This window comes from Microcaecilia unicolor, chromosome 9, assembly GCF_901765095.1.
Source record: "Microcaecilia unicolor chromosome 9, aMicUni1.1, whole genome shotgun sequence".
Classification (NCBI taxonomy): Eukaryota; Metazoa; Chordata; class Amphibia; order Gymnophiona; family Siphonopidae; genus Microcaecilia; species Microcaecilia unicolor.
The window spans coordinates 145,771,412-145,795,293 of NC_044039.1; the positions used below are offsets into that span (position 1 = coordinate 145,771,412).

The 23,882-nt window shown below is 43.8% G+C and overlaps 1 protein-coding gene across 1 annotated transcript in view; it reads right to left on the reverse strand.

Annotated features, from left to right (window-relative positions):
* CHP1 (calcineurin like EF-hand protein 1) overlaps nt 1–23,633 on the reverse strand; it is a 34,333-nt gene extending 10,700 nt beyond the window's left edge. Inside the window, exons 1-2 of the mRNA XM_030214076.1 lie at nt 23,395–23,633; nt 8,912–8,984 (exon numbers count right to left, since the gene is read on the reverse strand). Of these exons, the coding sequence (XP_030069936.1) occupies nt 8,912–8,984; nt 23,395–23,461 (140 nt within the window). The 5' untranslated portion in view covers nt 23,462–23,633. The remainder of the gene's footprint in view (nt 1–8,911; nt 8,985–23,394) is intronic.
* Nucleotides 23,634–23,882: the final 249 nt, after the last annotated feature.

Consider the following 23,882-nt stretch of genomic DNA (forward strand, 5'->3'; position numbering starts at 1 on the left):
TATGGCTTCAGTGATTCAAAGAAAGATTTTGTTATGTTTTGAGCTCAGCTTTTTGATGTTCAAGAACTATTCTTTTTCAATAAAAGAATGCTGAAGCAAATGGGACATTTTCATTTCATTTTTTCATCCCCAAAAAGTGGGGTAAGCATGTAGAGCATGGCTCATGAAATTCTTCCCAGTCCCTCTGCATGTAAAATGTATGGGTGTATGATGGGGTGGAAGTTGGTGTGTGCGTGTGTGTGTGGGGATCATCAGGAGATTGGGGGGGGGGGGGGGGGGTAGATTAGAAACATGCAAATCGCTACTAGCATACAAGACCCTGTGCGACTGCTCCTGTCGCCCCTGCTCAAGACCAGCCCTGCTCAGGCTCGTATGCTAGTAGCGATCTCCGATCTGCATGTTTTATTGTATAGTCTCTGTACAATTTTCAATCACCATCTACTTCTGGGACCGCAGCTTCTTTAAATTGCTCTAAAGCAAGGGTTCTCAACTCAGCCCTCAGGACACACCTAGCCATTCAGGTTTTTAGGATTTCCACAATGAGTATGCATGAAATTCCATTCAGATATAAATCTCATACATACTCATTGTGGAAATCCTAGAAACCTGACTGACTAGGTGTGTCCCAAAGACTGGTTGAGAATCCCTGTTCTAGAGTGATTTTCCTAGTCCTCAAGTTGCTCTAGCAGGGTTACCACTTGCACCTCCAGCCAGTTCTTTGAAATCTGTAGCTTGCTCCTCAATTTGGCACTTAACTGCCTCCACCCGCTGCTCTATCTCCACCAGGTGTGGCAGCAGGCCTCGGTAACCTCTTCAGCTCTCAGATGTTGGTCACTACTTCTTGTAGTATTTTAAGCTCTGTAAACATGGCCTACAGGTCTGCATTTGTAATTGTCTCAGCACAGAGGTCTCTTCACATCCTACCCACCCACCTTAGCAGTGGCTTGTAGCCCTGCCATATTGTCTTGTCCTGTTTGGGAGGTGGTCTTAATATTCTTCACCTTCTGCCCTACAATTGATAAAAATGTTTGCAAACCAGTAGTGGGAAACAGGCTGCTCAGTGACTTGCGCACCAGCACCTTTAAGGAGGGGGAGGCATGCTCCTCCCAGTGTTGGTGCTTTTTGGGTATCTGAGGATCTGTTGTCCCGGTGCTCCTGGCACCATGCATCGAGGAAGGCCGATACTAGTGCCCAGTGTCGAGGCAGGTGGAGACCCACTCAATGTTGGTGCACTCCCAGTGGATGCCGAAGTTGGAGCAGTCACGGAGGTCGATGTTACCGGTGCTGAAGTTGATGGTCTGGCCTTCAAACAGCCAAAGAGATGTTCCACTTGAGCCAGTTGCACCCACATTTAACAGATCACAATCAGAGGGGTCATGATCTGGCCCAAGGCACCCAATGCACCAGCTGTGCAGGTCTGTGGAAGAAGTCACGTGTCTACACTTGGGCGCACTTTTGAAGCCACTGGGGGTTTTCTGTGACATTGAAAAGAGAACCTTGGCTCAACTCCTCAATTTTCAGCAGAGATAAAATGGGCAGTGTTCAAATTGAGACACCCGGGAGGGATTAGAAAACATGAAAAAGGATCTGTGAAAGCTAGAAGATTGGTCTAAGGCTTGGCAATTAAAATTCAATGCGAAGAAATGCAAAGTGATGCACTTAGGGAGTAGAAATCCACGGGAGACGTATGTGTTAGGTGGTGCGAGTCTGATAGGTACTGAGGGGGAGAGGGATCTTGGGGTGATAGTATCTGAGGATTTGAAGGCGACAAAACAGTGTGACAAGGCGGTGGCCATAAGTAGAAGGTTGCTAGGCTGTATAGAGAGGGGAGTGACCAGCAGAAGAGAAGAGGATTTAATGCCCCTGTATAAGTTGTTGGTGAGGCCCCACCTGGAGTATTGTGTTCAGTTCTGGAGGCCGTATCTTGCTAAGGATGTAAAAAGAATTGAAGCGGTGCAAAGAAAAGCTACAAGGATGGTATGGGATTTGCGTTACAAGACGTATGAGGAGAGACTTGCTGAATTAAACATGTATACTCTGGAGGAAAGGAGAAACAGGGGTGATATGATACAGACGTTCAAATATTTGAAAGGTATTAATCTGCAAACAAACCTTTTCCACAGATGGGAAGGTGGTAGAATGAGAGGACATGAAATGAGATTGAAGGGGGGCAGACTCAAAAAAAAAGTCAGGAAGTATTTTTTCACGGAGAGAGTAGTGGATGCTTGGAATGCCCTCCCGCGGGAGGTGGTGGAAATGAAAACGGTAACGGAATTCAAACATGCGTGGGATAAGCATAAAGGAATCCTGTGCAGAAGGAATGGATCCTCAGGAGCTTAGTTGAGATCGGGAGGCGGGGCTGGTGGTTGGGAGGCGGGGATAGTGCTGGGCAGATTTATAAGGTCTGTGCCAGAGCCGGTGGTGGGAGGCGGGGCTGGTGGGTGGGAGGCGGGGATAGTGCTGGGCAGACTTATACAGTCTGTGCCCTGAAGAGCACAGGTACAAATAAAAGTAGGGTATACACAAAAAGTAGCACATATGAGCTGTCTTGTTGGGCAGACTGGATGGACCGTGCAGGTCTTTTTCTGCCGTCATCTACTATGTTACTATGTTACATATTTCACTGTAGCCTTCCTCCGTCCTGGCTGCTTTTCGTGCCATTTTACTAGTTTTAAGATGCCATCTGCAGGTCCTTTATTTTGGTTTCCATTCCCTGTGTTCCCTTCCCAGTACTAGTCTGCCTTGTAAATCTTCATGATGCCGATGTGTTCCCTTAGGGAACTGTTTCCGGCTGTACTGCAGGCTGAGTTTCCATGGCTGTGCTTTCTGGATATTCTGCAGCGCTAGCAGTCTGTCTTGGCAGTGTTTTTGTTTTTTTAACTTTCTTTTGGGACAGATCCTATGGAATTCTGCTCCCCTTTTGTCTCTTCAGGGACTCCTTTCCTTTGGGCTTGGAGTTGGCAGGACTTGAGTGTCTATTCTTGTTGATTTCATTACATTTTATATCTACATATGGGAAAAACTTTCAAATAAATAAAAAGTAAAAAAGAAAATCTTTTGTCCTCCACCTTTTAAGACACTACCTATCCAACTGGAACAGCTTTCGACTTTTTACAGCTAGACCACACATAGAAGATTATTAGAAATAACGGACTGCCTACTATTGTTTTGAGTGAACCAGTGTGGTGGCAATCTTCGCCTACTGCTAGCAAGCTCCACCTACTGGCTTCAACCCATATAATGGGCTAGATAGACTCGTACCATCTCCTGTTCTCAATCTAACCTTCTTGGTGCTACAGTAGTAGTACAGTTGTGGGCAAGTATGAAGAGCAATTCAAAGCCTTGGTTGCCCTATCATGAAGGCAAGTTGTATAAGTGATAGAGGACAGACAAGAAAGGGACTGCACCAAGATACAAACATCTGCAAAAACAATTTAAAAAACAAATACGATAAAGTTAGAGGATCAAGAAAATTGGAATACATGCTTTAACATCAGACTGTATGGAATCAAAAGTGGCATATAAATGTTAATAACATACATAAGAAAATTGCTGCAAGCCTGCTTTCCTGAGTTGCCGGCCATATTGCAATTTGAAATTTGAGACCACAAATGGTATTTATCATTCAATAAGTGTTTCTAATTTGTGAAGTTAGAAGACTTAAATATAAACAGTATAATGCTGTTATCTGGAATATATTTCTGATCTGAGAATGTGAAAGGGTAGAATTCAACCAATGTTTCACAACTGCATCTGCAACATATAGCTCTGGGTGCTGGTCAGAACCACATTGCCAAAATACAGAAGTTCACAACCTATTGGGATGCCTTGTACAACAAAAACCTATCATGGCAACAGGACAAAAAAAAAAAAAAAAGACTCAATTTGAGAATGTTAATGAAATTCCTGTAACTATGTCAAAGGCAGTCTTGCATGCAAACAAGGCAATAAAGTACAAATAAAAGACAATATTTTTCACTCACTGTATAGTTAAGCTCTGGAACTCTTTGTTGGGTGGTACAAGCAGTTAATCTTGCTGTATTTAAAAAAGGTTTGGACAAATTCCTGGAGGAAAATAAAGTCTATAAATCAGTGGTTCCCAAACCTGGTCCTGGAGGTACTCCAGCCAGTCAGGTTTTCAGGATATCCACAATAAATATTCACGAGATTTGCAAGCAGTGGAGGCAGTGCATGCAAACCTCTTTCCTGAATATTCATTGTGGATATCCTGAAAACCTGACTGGCTGGAGTGCCTCCAGGACCAGGTTTGAGAATCACTGCCATAAACCATTAAGGTAGACCTAGGGAATGCCACTGCTTATCCTTGGGATTATGTAGCATGAAATCCAGGTACTTGTGACCTGGACTGGCCGTTGTTGTAAACAGGATAAGCAGCTGATGGACTCTTGGTCTGACCTAGTAGGGTAACTTTTTTTCACGCTTTTCAAATCTTTATTGCAAAAATAAACCATACATAACAAAAATAACTAATCATAGCCAATATCCAACAATTTTACAAGCATCCCTAAGCACCCCATCCCTCAGAGTATAATTCCATGGGGATCCCCCTCTAGAACCCAGTAGAGCAACTCTTGTTATCTCATGGTTGCCAAAACTAAGAAGCATGAGAATTGCACCTGCTCCGCAGAGCTTGAAAGGGAGCAAATCTGAACACCGAGATCTTCTGGTTAGTATTATTTATATTAAGGGCCACTGGTCTTTCCTGGTGACACCTTTGAAATTGTGGATATCTTAATATACCCCCAGATTCTATATATGGCACTGAAAGTCTTCTGGGATGCACGCACAAATAAAATTGGATAATGAGCTCCTGCTGGTTCCAATCCCAAAATGGTCACTGGGACCTCCCACAGCAGTCTCACAAGGCTGCTCGGGGAGTCCCAGCAGCCATACTAGCTGAGGAGCCAGCAGGGGCAAGAGTGACTATGGATCGCTCTTGACCAGAAGCCACTAGACCACAAGGAGATTTAAAAGATAGGCTCAAGTATTCCAAAGGGGGGGAGGGTACGCGCAAGTCATTAGACCATCACGACATTTAAAAAGTAGGCCCAGGGAGGGAGGGGGGGGGGGGAATTTACATTATATCTTTAAAAACTAGAAAATGTATACAGGGTACATTTCCTGTTGCATAGAAACTAGTGGCTGCAATGGCTCTCTCTGTTGGTACATACTTCATTGAATCCATGACTTATAATTTATCGTTTACAACTGGCCGTACTGTAATTATTTTGGTTATTTGGTATAAATAAAACCTCTTTTGAAATCAAATTTTAAAAATGTAGGCCTGGGGAGGGCTTTCAGGTAGTAAGGCAGAAGGACTGTGGCAACTGGCCTGGGAGGACATGCTCTCTCCTGGGGAGGGATGGGGGAGCAGCTGTTTTCATTTTTGGCCAAACTGAACTCCAAATTTCAGCTGCTGAGTCAGTTTCAGTCGAAACTGAGAAACCCAGTTTCAGCTGGCCTTTACTCCATTCAAATCAACCCACTCCATTCCCTTGTTACACTGATGTGCGATTTCACTGTATTTTCCCCATATATGTTGAGAGGTAATCTATCTGAAATCCTAAATAAAATACATTTTTTATACAGTCAGAACAAAAGCAGGTAGCTATTCTTTTCATAATTTCATATCAGATTCTTCCTAACCAGTGATTCAGTTTGGATCAAATTCACCCTACTATCAAAAATTTAGATAAAATATAACCACTTAAGTAACACACAAAACAGAGGGTGTGCTTTAGGGATCCCCAAATTAATGAGCTAAGTCTAGGTAATTATCCAATTGGTCAAGTAAACATAAATAAATACTTTTATTTCTCCTGCATCACATCTGTGTAATGAGAGAGATTTAAAAAAAAAAAAAAAAGGTTTTCAGCTAAACAGACTTCAAGTTGGAAGAGATTTTACATATTTCCAAACACCATGCCTTGTGCAATTCTACCAGCAATCACATCACATAGAGAATGACATGGGGACAAAATTTGTTCCTGTCCCCGTGGGTTCTGTCTCTGTCTCCATCCCGTCCCCATGGGCTCTGTCCTCATCTGCAGAAGCCTCGAACAATTATGATTTTACTAGTAAAAAAGGCCCATTTCTGACACAAATGAAACGGGCGCTAGCAAGGTTTTCCTCGGAGTGTCTATGTTTGAGAGAGTGTATGTGAGAGTGACTGTGTGTGACAGAGTGACTGTGCGAGTGTGTGTGTGTGTGTGAGAGAGAGAATGAGTCTGGGTGCGAGTGTGTCTGTGAGAGAGAGAGTGTGTGTGTGTGAGAATGAGAGTGTGTGCAAGTGCGTATGTGAGAGACAGTGCGAGAGAGAGAGTGTTTCACACAGATACAGTGTGTGCGAGAGAGTGTGTGTGAGAGACAGACTCTCTGTGAGACAGTGTATGAAACCAAGAGTGTGTGAGTGACTGTGACACATAGAGAGTGAATGTGATACAGTGTGAGAGACAGTGTGTGAGAGTGAGAGAGAGAAAGACTGACAGTGAGAGAGAGTGTGTATGTGACAGAGATACCTCCCTCCCTCTCTCTGGTGTCAGCCCCCCCCTCTCTCTGGTGTCAGCCCCCCCCTCTCTCTGGTGTCTGAGCATTACTGTGCAGGACGCTGAGCTCAGGCTGTGCTTCAAGGAACTGACCAATCCTATTTAATAGAATGCACCTCCAACATTCTGAAGCCGAGAAACCTCGTGTGGTTGGTCACTTCTGCTTGTGACGAACCCGAAAGTACGTCATGTCAATTCAGGAGATGGATACAGAGAGCAGGAATGCCTCAGCCATGCAGTCAGCTTCAGAATGTTGGAGGTGTATTTTATTATTTAGGACTAGTAAAACAGGCCCGTTTCTGACACAAATGAAACGGGCGCTAGCAAGGTTTTCCTCAGAGTGTGTGAGAGAGAGAGTGTGTGAGAGTGACTCTGTGAGAGAGAGAATGTGCGAGTGTGTGTGTGTGTGACAGAGAGAGAGTGATACTGGGTGCGAGTGTAGACAGTGTGTGCCAGTGAGTTGAAGAGAGAGAGATACAGTGTCTGTGTGTGCATGAGTGAGAGACAGCTGAAATAGTTGGTTTGGGGGGGGGGGGTGTAGACTGTGTGAAACAGAGAGAGAGAGAGAGAATTAGAGTGTTTGTCAGACAGTGTGTGTGTGTCCGAGAGTGGAAGACAGAGATACACAATGTCTGTGGGTGTATCAGTGAGAGACAGGTCCAGTGGGGGATGGTGTGTGTGTGTGTGTGTGAGTGTGAGAGAGAGAGATTTTCTTCAGTCTGCAGCTGTTCTACTGTAGCGACGGGCGGGCTCTTTGCAGCTCGAGTCCTGTCATATCAGTTGGTGCAGGTAGGATTTCAGCGCTAGGAGAGAGAGACCTGCGCGAGGAAGTGAGGCATCAGGTTTTAAGCGGGAGGAGGATTTCAGCGCGAGGGACAGATTCAGGCGGTTGTTTGTTGAGCAGCGCGAGGAACTGAGAGGCAGCTCTTTCTTCTGTTCAGGAGGGCTCAGAGTGCAGGAGGGCGGGACACGGTGCGAGGGGCGGGAGGGCGGAAGACGGCCCGAGCAACTTAGCCAGCTGGCTGTTCTGATCAGCTGGGCTCCGAGGGCGGGAGGGCTTCGAGGGCAGTGCTATGACAGCGAGGAGTGATGACGAAGCCTACGAATGGAGGGCTCATAGGACGGCAGGGCTCCGAGGGCGGGGCTTTGAGAGTGAGTGGTACGATTCCTGTGGAGGGTGGAGCTATTACGAAGCCTACGAACACCAGGGCTTCAGGCTTCACTGCAACGTTGCTGGCTTCAGAACGTTGGCGGTGCTTTTTATTATATAGGATATTTAAAAAGGAATATGCTGTACAACTATTGTGTATAAATTACAAATAGAAAACAATAATAACCCTCTACCCTTCCAACCCCAATAGCTGATTTCTACTACCCCAAGGAATCCTAATCCACCCTGTTAAAATGTCCAGGGGTACAAAATACAACCCGTTCTGTATGCCCTAGAGGGGAGAAATGCGCCCTATGAATCACTGTCTAGCTCTCCTGTCTTCCACAGTCCTTCCTGCACTAGAAGATTTTATTTATTTATTTATTTATTGCATTTGTATCCCACATTTTTCCACCTCTTTGCAGACTCAATGTGGCTTACAGAGTTGTTGTTGTTATTATATAAAGAATAGCAAAATCAAGAATGAACATTTGAATGTAAGAAGCAAAACAGTTTTGATAATAGGTAGTGTCATAAGGTAACATGGTCAAGATTTAAACAAACAGATATAAGCAAAACATTTCTGATAGTAGGTAGGTAGGTAGGTAGTTAATCGTTGATAGTGGGTGGGCAGAGATGTCATGGGTGGGTGGGCAGAGATGTCCTCTTAGAAGATGTGCTGGTAGCAGAATGTACCATGCAAATTTTGCTAGTTGTGGACAGCATGTTTGCTTGTTTTTCCAGAACATCAAAATATAGTTGTCTGCATTACTCAAGCATAAATAACAGTCCAGTTCATTAACAGGCTTCAAAGTAGAAAATGGCATAAAGACAAAGTTTGTCCCCGTCTTTATGGGATCTATCCGCGCCCCGTCCCCATCCCCGTGTCATTCTCTACATCACAGCACATCATCCGTTCTCTGTGAACTTTTAAATAAGGGCATCTCCAAAGTGCCCCTGCCCGCCAGTGTTCATCACCATCATACAGTGAAGACTTAACCTTTCCTATGATATTTGACAGTGGCCTGTGGAACAAATAAAACTTCTTAATCTAATCTAGTTATCTCTGGAAATGCGTGCCAGAAAGCTTCTGAATCCAGGTATATAGGATTAAGGCATTGGTAGTATGGATACCACCTATTCTATCCTCCCCTTAGAAGTAGGCTACAAATGAGATCTGTATGGTAGTGCTTACCAGAGGGTCCCATTCTCTCCTTTGTCCAGGCTAGTGAACCGACTGTACAAGCGAGTGATTTGACTGTGGGAAACTGGGGAATAAAACAGAGAAGAAAAAGAAGAGTGTGAGCCACAGTCAAGCACCAAACTCTGCTCTATACAGTCAAATGCCAGAGTAGCCCAGCTCAGCCCCTGGTTTAGGTACTACATCTGGTCTTATACTAACGGGACAGAAAACTGAATTATATCTTTTCTATTTGTATTGCACAATTTCTACCTGTAAAAAACTATGAGTTGGGAGACAATGAAGTAAGAATCTTGAAATATTTTGTTAGGAAACTACCCTTTTAGGTCCAGAGAGCAATACTGGGCATTTAAAAATTAATTTGCCTTAATGTAATTGAGTGTTCTTTAAATTAAAGGTCTCAGTGTCTCACTAACTCTCAGAAGTATTCACTTGATCAATTAAAAATATTGGAGGCTTCTGTACATGCACTTTGTATACACTTGATAACTGGGGGAGAGGGGGAAAGGCATAAACAAATCTTTAGCTAAAACTTTGTTGTTTTTGTAATGCCCACCAAGTTTCCTGTTAACCAGATTTGCCAGTAATGTGTCTAGTGGTTGATCCTCTCCTTCAGAGAGCAGCTTAAGGAGTTTTTCCCTTCCTTTTCCAGAGCAGACCGATAGGATCTGGAGTAAAGTTTCAGCAATCTGTTTATAGGAGTGTAGGAGGGCTAGAAAGAGGGAGTATTGATTCACAGAGAGGAAAGAGGCAGAACATGCCTGTAATTGCAGAATAAGGCTGAACTCTGACACAGTCATGTCCATGCTTGCCAGATTTCATCTTGAGCAAGAGCAATAGAAGGTGCTGACTAGGGAGTGTCAGTTCAAATAAAAGGAGAGGAATCAACATTCAGACCATAAAGAGATCTCTAGCAAGGAGTTATGACCTAAAGCTTACAGCAATAGGGCGACATCCAGGGCTCCACTGACTCTCTGAGGCCTTTTGCTAAGGTCCCATTGCCATACATACGTTTTTGAGGCTGTAAGCTCTTTGGGGCATGGATTTAGAGTTCAGGTACAATACAAAGAATGTAGTCACCTTGAACACTTGGCAAGGTGGGATCAAGAGGCCTCCCGTCCATAGTTGGGTAGGACTTTTGTAGTACAAAGAATCAGAGGGCAGCCGTTACTAGAGTGCTTGGCAAGGTGCATTAAATCACGGGTGGGCAACCAGTTAAGAGGGCTACAATCCAGATGGGTTTTCAAGATTTCCACAATGGATGTGCATTAAATCTATTTGCAAACAATGGAAGCAGTACATAGAAATCAATTTCACACACATTCACTGTGGAAATATTGAAAACCCTTCTGGGTTGTGACCCTTAAGGACTGGGGTTACCCACCCCTGAATTTGTCAGGAAAAACTCAAAAATTACCTATACAATTGTATGTAAACCACCTCAACTCATACTTGAAAGGAGCAGTATATCAAATGATATACATGATAACATTCAAGAAACATGTCCACAATCCCAATTAAAAATAAATAAATAAAAACATTGGAGCAACACCTGGTTTTGTAAACTGTTACAATATTTATAAAAACTGGTCTGCAATTCCTCTGACAGGAAGCTTATGCAAATTTCTCAAAAGCAGCCTTGAAATTAAGGGAATAGGAGTTGCCCCTGTCCTAGACAGCATGACCTTAGAGCCTCAACAGGAGGGAGGTAATCAGACTCTGGTCAGGTACAGCTGTTCCCAAGATTTTTTGGGAAAGTAGAAATGGATGTAAAGAGTTTTTTTTTTTTTTTTGGGGGGGGGGGGGGGGGGAGGGGGTGTAGCTTCATTTTTCCTGTCCCCTTCCACTCCCCCAATCTAGAGGTGGAAAAAGATTGCCAAATCCTGATTCCCCCCCCCCCCCAAGCATTCATATTTAAGGGAAGAACAAATTCCAGAAAAGGATGCACTACTATAACTATGTGTGGCTTTTTTTTTTGGCCTGCAGTTTTTCCTCCATCTTTTCTGTCTAGCACTAAGATGCTTTATTTGCAAGCGCCTGGAGAGTGTCTTCCTATTTTAAACAGGCCCATTCTCCCCCCATTCCTATTGTAGGAATCAAATCGAAAGGTCCCAAGACTGAAGTCATACACCAGGACTCTTTCAGAATTCTGGATCATGGGCTCTAAATCCAGTCAAGTTTCATACTTCTTGGTAACCCTTCAACTCCTTCCCCCTTAAAAAGGGGGATGGGGAAGGGGAAGCAGCAGACTGAATATGGCCTCCATAGTATCCCCGATGTAAAGAAATCCTAACCAAACCAGAGCAGGTCCAAAGGTTAGCCCATTTATATGTAGTTTTGGCAGGCAATGCAAAATTAGGAAAAAAATTCCCTAGATGATGGCAAAAGCTCAGTTAGTACATCTTATTACTTTAAGGCAATGTTTCCCAACCATTATGTGCAGTGGTATGCTGGAGCAGGCTCTCAAGGGCTCGCGAGAGCCGTTTGTTAAGTTTTTAAGAATTTTGGGAGCCGGTTGTTAAAGTAGGCCTCCCCATGGCTACTTTAACAACTGACTCCCAAAATGTGGGCTTGGGCCCCCTCCTGAATTCATTTTTACTTTGCTGGCAGTAATGCTGGCCACACCAGCCAAGTAAATAGACTGTTGCTCCCTGTTTCTGACTCTGAGCATCAGGCTGAGACTTTTCATGCAAGCGCAAGAAGGTTCCAGAATGCTGTTCAGAACCAGAAACAAGCAGCAGAGAATGGTGGCAGTCCATTTATTGGCTAGTGGGGCTCGACAAAGGTATGCCTAGCATGCCCGCACAAGGGAGGGGAGAGAGAGGCATGTATTCCCCCCAAAAAAAAGAATTTCAGGGCCGGCTATGCCCGGAGAGAGAGCTCATTGTTCAAAATTTACCAGCACACCCCTGATTATGTGCCACTGAAGTGTCACCACTGCCTGATATTTAGATCTGGACAGCACCGAGTTCTGTTCTCAACAACACGCACACTAGACGTGACACATAAATGCACAAGAGCTCCTTTCCAAAAACATACACAGTCACACATGCCTCATCTTCCCAGCTACGGTATCAGTCCCATAGCGGGAATTAGTCGCTGTAAAGGGCACCACTTTCACTGCCAACTCCTTTCTCTCTTTGAACCTTTCCTTTCAAGCTTCAGTTTTAGCCCTAGGCCGAGTATTACTAGCAGCAGTAGTGGAGAAGCTCTGGAAGGTAACAAACTCTGCTCATACCACCATAAAATCTCCCTTCTCTTGCACATAGGAGGGAAGGGTCATAATGAACTAGCATGTGTCCCTCTGCCCTCATCTTTTGTTTTCACAATTTGGAAGATAGACTTATGGGACTTTGAGTTCTGCAAACACTGGCATGGTGCAGGCTTGAAGAGGCTGAGAGCACTGCTTTAACAAAAAAGCAGCTCTGCTTCAACATCCACAACAGGGGTGTAGCCAGATATCAGATTTTGGGTGGGCACCAAGTGTTTTCCCCCCCCCCCCCCCCAAAAAAAAAAAATATTTCAGCTGGTGGGACAATGCTTCTCTCCACCTTGGCAGCCTGCAGCAGGCACGCGCTGAAAATGAGAATACGCAGGTGCCAATATCGTGGAGAGCAGCGTTTTTGTTACCATCAGGATGAAGTCTTCAGCTGGAGGAGCTTGGGATCCCCAATAGCTACCGAAATGTGTGCTACTGTTGGGTGGGCCTGAGCCCTAACTGGATGGGTCTTGGCCCACCCAGGCCCACCTGTGGCTACGCCACTGATCCACACAAAATGTTTGGTTTCAGTCCTTTAAAGAACAGGGCTTTTTAAAGTGGAGTTTTATTTCTGCATTACTGAGGTTCTCTACAGCTGGTTCTGGAAATTGATATTTCTAAATCTTCTAGAAAACTTCCACCTAAGTAAAGGTTTGTTTTGTTTGTAGGGGTTAGGGTAACCTTCCTCCTTCTCCCCCCCCCCCCCCTCCCATTTTGGTTTTTGCTTTTTTTTCTGAATTTTAGGTTTCAGGTTATACATTCTAAGGGTATAGATGACTTGGTTCTCAGCTCTTTCCAGACATGTGTTAAAGGAGGAAGGTTACCCTAACCCCTACAAAGAAAACAAACCTTTACTTAGGTGGAAGTTTTCTAGAAGATTTAGAAATATCAATTTCCAGAACCAGCTTCTGCCATTACTCAAGGGCGACACTAACTGGTCAGACTTGGTTCTCTGGCAGCCAGGTTCTAAACTGAGCTGCAGCTTGCATCCCTAGACCAAGGGCTGTCACTGCAATGGCTAAATTGAGTTGAAAAGGGTACAGAAAAATAGAATAAGTCATTTTGAGTAATTATAAAGGCTCATGAAAATACCTACTGTATCTGCCTTGAGCTACAATTGAGAAAGTTGCAAGCTGAATCTTAAAATTTGAAACACACACAAAAAATAAAAATAAACAAAAAAAAAAAAAAATCAAACACCCATACACAATAATTCAGTGTAGTTCCAAATGGACTGGAGGAGAATGGCAGGCCAGAGAGCATGTGTCTCTTCTTCAGGTGTCAAGAGTTTTACAATACTACTCAAAGCACACTGCCTAACTTCAAAATTGTTAAAACAAAACAAAACAAAACAATATATACACATAAACCTTTCAAGAAATCAGAGGCTGATGCCAGTGTTAACATGCTGTTGGCACCAGATATGCACACACTTTACTGCGTAACCAAATGTTTAGAGAGTTTGAGCATTGGTGTTAATGTTTGCAGTAAAGATATACATTTCAATACAATTTGTGGCTAAGTTTTGTTTTGCAATGCACCGGAGGAAATGACCTATAACACCAAAACGTTTTTGCCACATCAGGGGCAGCATAGGTTTTGAGGAGAGGATTTCTGGTCAAATTTTCAAATTGAACTGTCTGTTTGGTCTTCCTTAACAAAGAGGATCCTGTAAGTTTTAAAGACGGAAAGACGGACAGGAAGGAACAAACATACACGTGTCAGAGCAAAACCAAAAGTAAAGGCACACATTTGCACCTGTTCTTCTGCACCAAAAATAGGAGCCTTGCAAAAATTCCATGTGCTAGTAATATTTGAGAGACTCCTATTTAGGCACTGAAAGAAAAAGCACAGATGTAGGTGGGCTGGCTGGCACTTCTGTTTTTCTGGGCATGCACATGAGACTATTGCAAAACCTTTGTGTGCAGGTGTAGGGCATGTTCCTCCCTTCATTTCCTGTTGAATAGCACAATTTAACCATGCATAACATTTAAATATAATTTGCTTCAAGCATTGCTGATCTAGTTTTTATATTACTGTTGCTCAAAGCCATGCACAGATGGACCAACAACACACTGGCCCCTCAATTTCCTTCAAGAGCTGAATTGAACATCTAGTATCTCAGTTCAGATAACCTTGAATTGTTCCGATGTAAAAGAACAAATCACTTTAAAAAGGTGGAAAGAGTACTGTAATGAAATTTAAGCAGACTCATTTGTTCTCTCCCCCCCCCCCCTTCTTTTTTAAACTGGCACAGGATACCTGTGTCGCTCTGAGCCAGGTGATGAATGCCAAGAACTGGAACAGACATTCTGTGAGCTGGGAGACAGCACAGTAATTCCCCTTATCTGCTGTAAGGCATGTCATTGCTAGAAAGTGAGGACAATACACAAGGTCTGATGTGAAGCATGGAGTGAAGCAGTGATGGCACTAGAAATGCCAGATCCACTGCTGTTATGGAGGTGGCAGCATCCACCAAACATCCATGTGGCAGTGGATTTCACACCCCTTTCATAGGAGCAGACTAACAAAACTGGCATCATCATATATCTATAATTAAGCTTATTTGTTCTATATGCATCTGTTCTCATTTGAAATGTTATCTACCATATTGATGACATGGTTATTCAAAGCATATTGTGGAGGACTGGGCATCCATTTGCCTCGCTCCCTTTTCAGATCATTTCTAAAATGTGTCCTAGGACACTTATTTAACATTCCCCACAGAGGAGGTCTTGTACTAAAGCTTAGCTAGAGTTATGGGCCCTGCTGCAGATAACTGGAGCTAAGCTTTAATAACAGACCCCCCCCCCCCCCCCGCCCCCCAGAGGAAGCTGACCCTATTCTCTCTTTTCTTTAACAGTTCCCAACCCACAACAGGACATTGCCTCCTATTAGCCTTGTGAGATAATTTTCTGAACTAATTTGACCGAGTGGCTAAAATTCATGTAATATTAAAAGCACATTTTTTAAAAATTCTAGAATTGGCAAGACTTTCCTTTATTTAAAAGGATGTTGGCTCTGTCCCATTAAGCCATTCTAGTAATTTTGTTTCAGAATACCTGCTACCATTTCTGATCTTTCCACCATCACCTCTGAAGCTCTTTTCAAAAATCTAGTCACCTTCCAATCCTCAAGTACTGTAGCTGATTGTAATGAGATTTAAATTACAGGGCTATTAGTAATTTTACTTTGAGTTCTTTCAGAATTCTAGGTCTATAAGGAACAACTGTAAGACTGGATGGTAATCTGTCAAATAGCTTGATTACATCTTCCAGGTTCACAATGATGTGCTTCAGTTCCTAAGTCAACCCCATCAAGAAATGTTTCAGGCGTTCTTATATAAAACAGTCTCTTCCGTAAAATACAAAAAAAAACAAAAACAAAGAATTTAGGGTTTTGGGATTTTTTTTTTTTTAGTGCTATGGCCTTGTCCTTCCCAGTGCTCCTTTAACCCCTTATCTAAAAAGGGTCACTGGTCTCCAAGTCACACACTCAGAGGGAGATGCTCAGAGAGTACCACGCTTGCAATGTTTCATTTAGACTGGTTTTAACCACTCTAAAATAAGCTTTATTGTGCATCTAATAAAGAGGCTTTCGGCCACTGCTTTACCGTGCACAGAAGCAATGACCAAAAGTCTCATGCTAATAAGCTCACTAGTATTAAGATGATGAGCGAGCTACCGCTTCCGTGCAGTGCACAGAGAAATGGAGCATGGAAACCCCCTGCTCTAACTAAAATTTGACAGCTTTGCAGCTGTCGGTAGGTTTTAGTTGTTAGGGCAGGACCACTTACAGCCCTCTCTGCCCAGGATTTCTGCTGGAGCGTGAAAGTGAGGACACAAAGGCAGAAGGCTGCACTGCTGCACCTGTCAGAGGCACCTCCAGTTGCTGGAGGAAGGCAAGAGTTCTGGCTGTTTCTTTTTTTGCATTTTCCTAAAGATCAGGCAGCAGCTTAGCACTGCTATGAATCTAGTAGAGGAGGTTGAGTATCCCTGCTTCTGGATAATAAAAAGTCCTCTTCCTACTGTTTTGGAAGGGGTGGTTTTAAATGCATGGGAGCACCCCCCCCCCCCCCCCCCCCCCCCCCCCGTTCACTGAACATGCAAACAAGAACTATGCCTACTGCACAGCTCTTGTGGGCATGCACCAGGAACGTTCCAACCTCTTTACCGATCAATGCTCAAAACGGCTGTTAGTTTTGAGCATCAGTTTCTATTTGCTTCTCATTGTGAGAGCCAATATTTTCTGGCACTGTAGGAAACAGTGACAGTTCTGTGCATCTCCCCCTTCAAATCACAAATTGCATTTCCAACTTTTTTTTTTAGTCAAAAGACAAATATGACTTTATAACCAAAGCTCTTGAAACTAGTCGCCATTCTATCCTCCAGATGTGAGACTTTGCAATCCATAGTTTGTAGGAAACTCTCAGTTCGGGCTATTAGTGGTAGGAGGCCTTTGGCCCAGTGGCGTACCAAGGGCGGGGCGGTGGGGGCGGTCCACCCCGAGTGCACATCGCTGGAGGGGTGCAGAGAGCAGCTGCGCACCTATCGGCTTCGCTGGTTCCCTGCTCCCTCTGCCCCGGAACAGGTTACTTCCTGTTCCGGGGCAGAGGGAGCCAGCGGAGCCGAGAGCCCCGTGGCTGCTCCCAGCAGCTAAGTATGCACCCGGGGGGGGGTGCATCGGTGATCCACCCCGGGTTGCAGCCGACCTAAGATCGTCACTGCTTTGGCCACAGATTAAAAATACATAAACAAAGAACCTGTAGATGAGACTGCATCCTGAGAGTAAAAAGTGATTGGAAAGATAATTTCTCAAGAGTCTTTCCAATGTTTAACGCCATCAAATTGTTTCCAGGTCCATGTATATATACAGCTGGAAGGCTCTCCATGTTCTTTTCATGCATGGCCCAACAATTTGGATGACCCCCTTTGCTTGAATCCATGAAGCACTTCCAGAATCCTACCTTGACCTCCATCACTGTCAAATGTGGAAGGCTAGTCCAGTGGCTCAGTGCAAGTGCTACACACTTCCATGTGGAAAGTGTCTAGTTCCATTATCGATTAGGTTTCCTGCACTCTAGGTCAGCCAGGAATGCTATGGAGGCAGCATTCATAGCCCATGCGGAAGGGAGTCTGGATCATTAATAAGGACATCATTTGGTAGCTGGCGTTGAGTCCATGGTACAGGGTACCTGAGGGAGCCCTGGTGTGTGGCTTTCAGCCCATATACAAAGCCCATAGTTAAGAAAATAAGTGGCCAAAATAGTCATGATCAGGAATCACAGCTCCAGCCTCAGCCAGTTTTGCTTTTAGAAACGTAGAAACATGATGACAGATAAAGGTCAAATGGCCCATCCAGTTTGCCCATCCTCCGTAACCACTAACTCTTCCTTCTCCTAAGGGATCCCACATGCCCATGCTTTCTTAAACGCTGACAGTCCTCGTCTCCATGACCTCCACCGGGAGGCCATTCCACACTTCCACCACCCTTTCCATGAACGAATACTTTCTTAGATTCCTCCTAAGCCTATTTCCTCTTAACTTTATCATATGCCCCCTCATTCCAGACTTTTTCTTCATTTGAAAAAGGCTCACTTCTTGTACATTAATGCCCCTGATATATTTAAACTTCTCCATCATATCTCCTCTGTCCCTCCTCTCTTCCAGCATATACATGTTGAGGTCCATGGACCTGTCCCCATATGTTTTGACAGAGACCATTTACCAATTTTGTAGCCACACTCTGGACCGACTCCAGTCTGTTTATATCCTTCCGTAGGTGCGGTCTCCAGAATTGCACACAGTACTCTAAATGGGGCCTCACCAGAGACTTATACAAGGGCACTATCACCTCTTTGTTCCTGCTGGTCATTCCTCTCCTTATGCACCCAAGCATCCTTCTGGCTATGACCGCCGCTTTTTCTACCTGTCTGGAAACTTTAAGGTCACCAGACACAATAACCCCCAAGTCCCACTCTTCTTTTGTACACAGAAGCACTTCACCCCCTATATTGTACTGTTCCCTTGGATTCTTGTGACCCAAGTGCATGATCCTGCATTTTTTTTTGCATCAAATCTTAGTTGCCAAATATTGGACCATTCCTCAAGCTTCGCTAGGTCCTTCCTCATGTCATCCACACCTTCCTGGGTGTCCACCCTGTTGCAGAGTTTGGTATCATCCAAAAAGAGACAACCCTTAACAGGCAGCCCTTCTGCAATATCATTCACAAAGATGTTAAAAACAGCTGGCCCTAGGACTGATCCCTGCAGTTCTCCACTGATAACATCCCTATCTTCAGAGCAAGTTCCATTTACTACTACCCACAGTCTCCTTCTGTTTTTTAACACAGCCAGTTACTCTAGGTCTCATACCAAGGGTACACAGTTTATTTATGAGTCGCCTGTGTGGAACTGTGTCGAAAGCTTTGCTGAAATCTAAGTACACCACATCTAGTGCCCCTCCCATTTCCATGTCCGGTCAACCAGTGAAAGAAATCAATCAGATTCATCTGACATGACCTGCCTCTAGTGAAGCCATGCTGCCTCGGGCCCTGCAGTCCATTTAATTCAAGAATCCTTTGACTAACTAGAGGGACAGAAGCCATGAATACAAAAGTTTAAAAACAAACAAAAAAAACCAATAAGAAACTATTTTGCTTTATTAACAAGCAAAAGCATGGCCAATTCACACAAGCTTACAAGAAAATATGTTACCAGCTGGTGGAGTACATGCAAGTCTTGCCACAAGACTCCAGACGGAAGGCTATTGGTGGTAATGGAACCATGATACAGGCTAAAGCAACATACATATGCAACTGGAAAAGATAAGGTTTGAGTGTGCCGATGGAAGATGGGAACATACATGCCAAACTTTATTCACCATTGGGGGGGGGGGGGGGAGGTTTGCTCAGGCTAGATAAAAGTGTGTTGGATTCCAGGAGGTAATACTCAGGGCAGAAGTGATAGGACAATCCAGGGACAAGTGACTTGTAAAAGACATGGGGAGGTTCCTCCAGTATACTTTGTCAAGATCTACAGTGCCTCTCCTGGGTTATCTCCAGTGCACAAGCTTTAAGGGGATAAATGCTATACACCAATATACCCCATCCCTTCGTGTTATGTAAAAATGGCTCTCCAGTCTGCTTTTACCTTTCATTTATATGATGATCGTTGAGAGCTTGGAAACAGGCTCAGTCCCCCAGAAGAAGAAAGCCTCTAACCGCCCCAAATTAAAGAATAATAAAAAAAAATAAACCAACAAAACAAAAACACCTTATGGATACTGACAATACCAGTTACTATCCAATTGCAAACTTGTCATCTCTCACCTCAATACACCTGGGTCTTAATTAACTACTATTATCCTATGCGGATGACATCCTGCTTCTCTTACTAGTGACAGCATAAAACAAAGAAACAACTCAGTCTGTAACAACTGGCATGAATGCTGTTAGCACATAAACTGAAATTGAATGCGCAAAAAAACCAAGGTCCTGCGGTTCCGAAAGCAGGGAGTTGAGGTCCCATCATCAATGTCTTTGTCCAATGGTCAAAGTTCTACAGTTGAGTCTGAAACCAGAGTACTAGGGGTCTTGCTTGATTCTTCACTCACCTACTCTTCCCATATTAACTAGCTATGGAAGAAAGTACTATTCAAAATGAGACCGCTACGTCTAGTCAGATCATTCCTTGACCAAAAAGCCTTTGCACTACTAGTCTAAATGTTAGTCCTACCTCACTTGGATTACTGTAACGTTCTATTTCTTGGTATTGTGTCAATATCAGAAAACAAAACTGCAAATCATACAGAATACAGCTGTTAGACTAATGTACAGATTTACTAGTGTTTCAACTCATCTTAAACTGCACTGGTTTCCCACGCAGAAAGTTCAAGGCTGCTTGTTTAGTTTTTCAAATCTTACAAGGTTTCACCTCTGAACTGCTGACTAAGACTGCTTCGCTAAGTTTGGTCCAGTCTAACAGACTGAAAGAACAACTGATGCTAGCATCACCGTTTCAAAAGACAATTCGAAATCAGAAGATTTTCAGCTCTCCATTCCCTGTACTTGGAGTTAAAATATGGAACCCTCTACCTATTGCCATCAGAATAGAAAACAGCTACCTTAGCTTCATAACAATCCATTATTGACTTCTACCTCCTAGTATCATCCATTATCCTTCCCTATAATGTTTTTGATCTCATGCATTACACCAATGGTCTCTAATTGTTCTCATACTTCACACTAACATTATTGGCTTTTCTCTCACCTAGAATGTAAACTGCACTGAACCTAGGAAAGGGTAGCAGTATACAATAATTGATTTGATTTCTAGGAAAGGTAACAATCAGCTGTCTTCAAACAACTAGATTTCCTGAAAAAGACTTAACATTTTACATCCTAACCAAACTAGGTTTAGAAAAGGCCATAGCACTTATAGGGATTACTACATTTCTCTATCAACAATTTGCTCAGGATAAGTCCTTAGCCCTTATTTCCTTATACCTATTTACAACTTTTGATACTATTGATCACACTCTACATCATCATCTATGGGAAACTGGTATCACAAATACTGCGTTTGCTTCATACCTTTCGGGCTGCACTAATAGTGTTATTCTTAGTCCAGCCCTTGCAGTTCCCTCAGTGGTCCCCCAGTGGCCCCTATATTAACTAACATCTTCCTGTCCCCACTTCTCTATACGACACATTCACTAGGCCTCACTCTTATTTGCTGATATCCAGATGTTATATCCTATTGATTACACCAGTGGTCCCCAAACCTGGTCCTGGAGGCACCTAGCCAGTCAGGTTTTCAGGATATCCACAATGAATATTCATGAGAGAGATTTGCATGCACTGCCTCAACGGTATGCAAATCTCTCCCATGAACTGTGGATATCCTGAAAACCTGACTTGCTAGGTGCCTCCAGGACCAGGTTTAGGAACTATATAGAACCAAAACTTAAATTTGAGGCCTCAGATCTAGTGTCATAGGACAGTTTATATAAACTTAAGATTTATGCAGTTCAAAATCTTTTCTCTTCTTCGTCTCTTTGTGTTCTGATCCATTCTTTTATCATTAGCCAATTGGACTACTGTACTGCTCTATACAATGGCGTACGTCAATGGCGTAACTTAGATGACTCCAGATAGTCCAAAAGCTGGCAATCAAACTGCTAACTAAAAAAAAAAAAAAAAAAAATCAGCCATGTTGCTAGATTGTTTAATGTCTCTGGCCCCTCTCCGTGGAATACACTACTGTTATTTGTACAGTTAGAGACATCCAACTCATAAAAAAATAAAATAAAATTAATCCTTGCTGCCTTTGGAAACTAATTCTCCCCCCCCACATTCCCCATTTCACTGAGCCAGATGAGCGCTGGTGTATGCTACTTCAAATCTAATGAAAAGCTGTTTACCAGGGCCGGCTCAAGGGACTGTAGCACCCTGAGCTGAAGTGTAGCCAGGTTGTGACGCAGTAGCGTAGCCACAGGTGGGCCTGGGTGGGCCAGGGCCCACCCACTTAGGGCTCAGGCCCACCCAACAGTAGCACATGTTTAGCAGTAGCTGATGGGGATTCCAAGCTCTACCAACTGAAGACTTCCCCTTGATGGTAATGAAAATGGTGTGCTCCACGTTACTGGCACCTGTGGATGCTCAGTTTTCAGCGCATGCCTGCTGCAGACTGCCAAGGTGGAGAGAAACATTTTTCCACCAGCTTAGATATTTTTTTGGGGGGAGGAGGAGAACACTTGGTGCCCACCCACTTCTAGCCTAGGCCCACCCAAAATCTGCTGTCTGGCTACGCCCCTGTTGTGACGCCAGGGGGAGTGGAGAGGCACGGGCACACACTGCATAACCACACATGCGCATTGCGTAAATGCGACGGACTGGCTGAAAAATAGGCGCAGTCACCATCCAAAGTCCGTTTGGGGAAGCAGTAGCTCCCCTGGTGCCCCACCTTGCTACGCCACTGGCCTTGAGTCAACTTTTGGTTTGGTGCCCTCCTAGTACATCCCCTCTGGCCACTATTAAAATCAGTTTTCCCCTCCTAAATACTAGCCTTAGGTGAAACTCTGTGTTTGGGAAGGAAAAACTACCTTTAAAAGATAAGGGGGGGGGGGGGGGGGAAGTGACCTAAGACAGAGAGGAAGGGGTTTGCTTGCTCTTTTTTTTTTTTTTTTTTGTTATCCCTGCAGACACAACATTAACAGGTAAGCTCTGGGCCAGCTTAACCTACAGCGCCAGTGACATCACAGGCACAGGTATCTGGCACCCTTTATTTCAGGTTGACCTGGGCAAGAGCCTCACCTGGTTCATAGGTTAAGCCAGCCTTGCTGTTTAGGATGCCTTTCCTTTCATCTAGTTTTCTTACTAATTTTTCTATCCTGTTATAACTGGTGTATTCCTTTCATTCCAGAATAACATTTTGGTGTTGTAAACCACCTAGACAGCTTCAATTGAGCAGTATATCAAATTTTTAACAAACCTGGAAACTACGAACATTTTTCGTGCACAATTTGCATCACCTTTCATTAAATAGCACGCTTAATTAAAGAGTTTATTTCCAAAACCTTTTAAGTCCCATGCAAGTCAATTGCACATCTTAAATTTTCCCTAGATCATCTCCATGAAGGGAACATTTAAGCAGTCTTCTTTTAATTAAAAACAGCTTATATTAATCATATCAAGATGGCTAACGTAAGACCCAACAGGGCATTTTACTAATCATATGGTTTCATTTACAACACTTCTACAAATTAAGTACAGAACCCGACACGACAATCTCCGGGCCAAGCAAGTGATCTTATTTTAGCCAAACAGATCAGTAGCTCGTGGGATTAAACGTTAACTTCTCCCACAGGGCCAACAGATAAGAGTTCACAATTGTTGTTGCACTGCAGTATGCTAGTGTAAGAGAAGGGCAAGGTGCCCGTACTGAAGAGCTTTCCTCCTACGCTTTGGCTCTAAAAATTGACAAGTTCACTCAGGATAGAGCACGGTTCAGGTTTAGAAATACCAAATTTAATAAAATCTACTCAAAGCAAAGAGAACTTATTTAGCTCTGATCCATCCCCTCCCTCCTCCAACTCTGGCTAAGCCATCCCTGCTCTTCCTGTCCTTCCAAGAAGCCAGCGACAAGTACAACTTGAATCGGGGCACCAACAGCTCGGCCGGGCCCCGTTCGCCGCTCTAGCCCATGACGTCACTTACAGCCGGTCTCCTTCTTGATCTCTTCGATCTCCTCGTCTCTCAGTAAGGTGGAAGCCCGTGAACCCATCCTCGCCCGCGCACACACTCGATCAGTGTCGGAGAACCAGACACGGGTCCAGCACTATCATTAACCGCCTGGTAACCGTGAATTTGTGATAACACACTATAAAAGGCCAGCCGAGAACAGCCTTGTCTTCTTTAAAAGCCACTCGTTCAGCCCCTGGCCCTAATGTGAACTTGAAGGGGAGGGGATAAAGAGAAGGAGCAGCGGGATTGGCGAACACAGAGATTCGTGCCCCGCCTCATTCTTCTTAGCGCCTGCAGCGGTAGAGACGGTTAATGGCAGCGTATTAATGCCATTATTATGGCTCCTCAAGAGGAATGCAAGAGTAGTTCATGATTTCCACAAATGTTTGCTTTAATATTAACATCTAACATGGGATAAGAAAACTTGAGCTGTTTACAAGTAATAAATAATAATTAAAAAA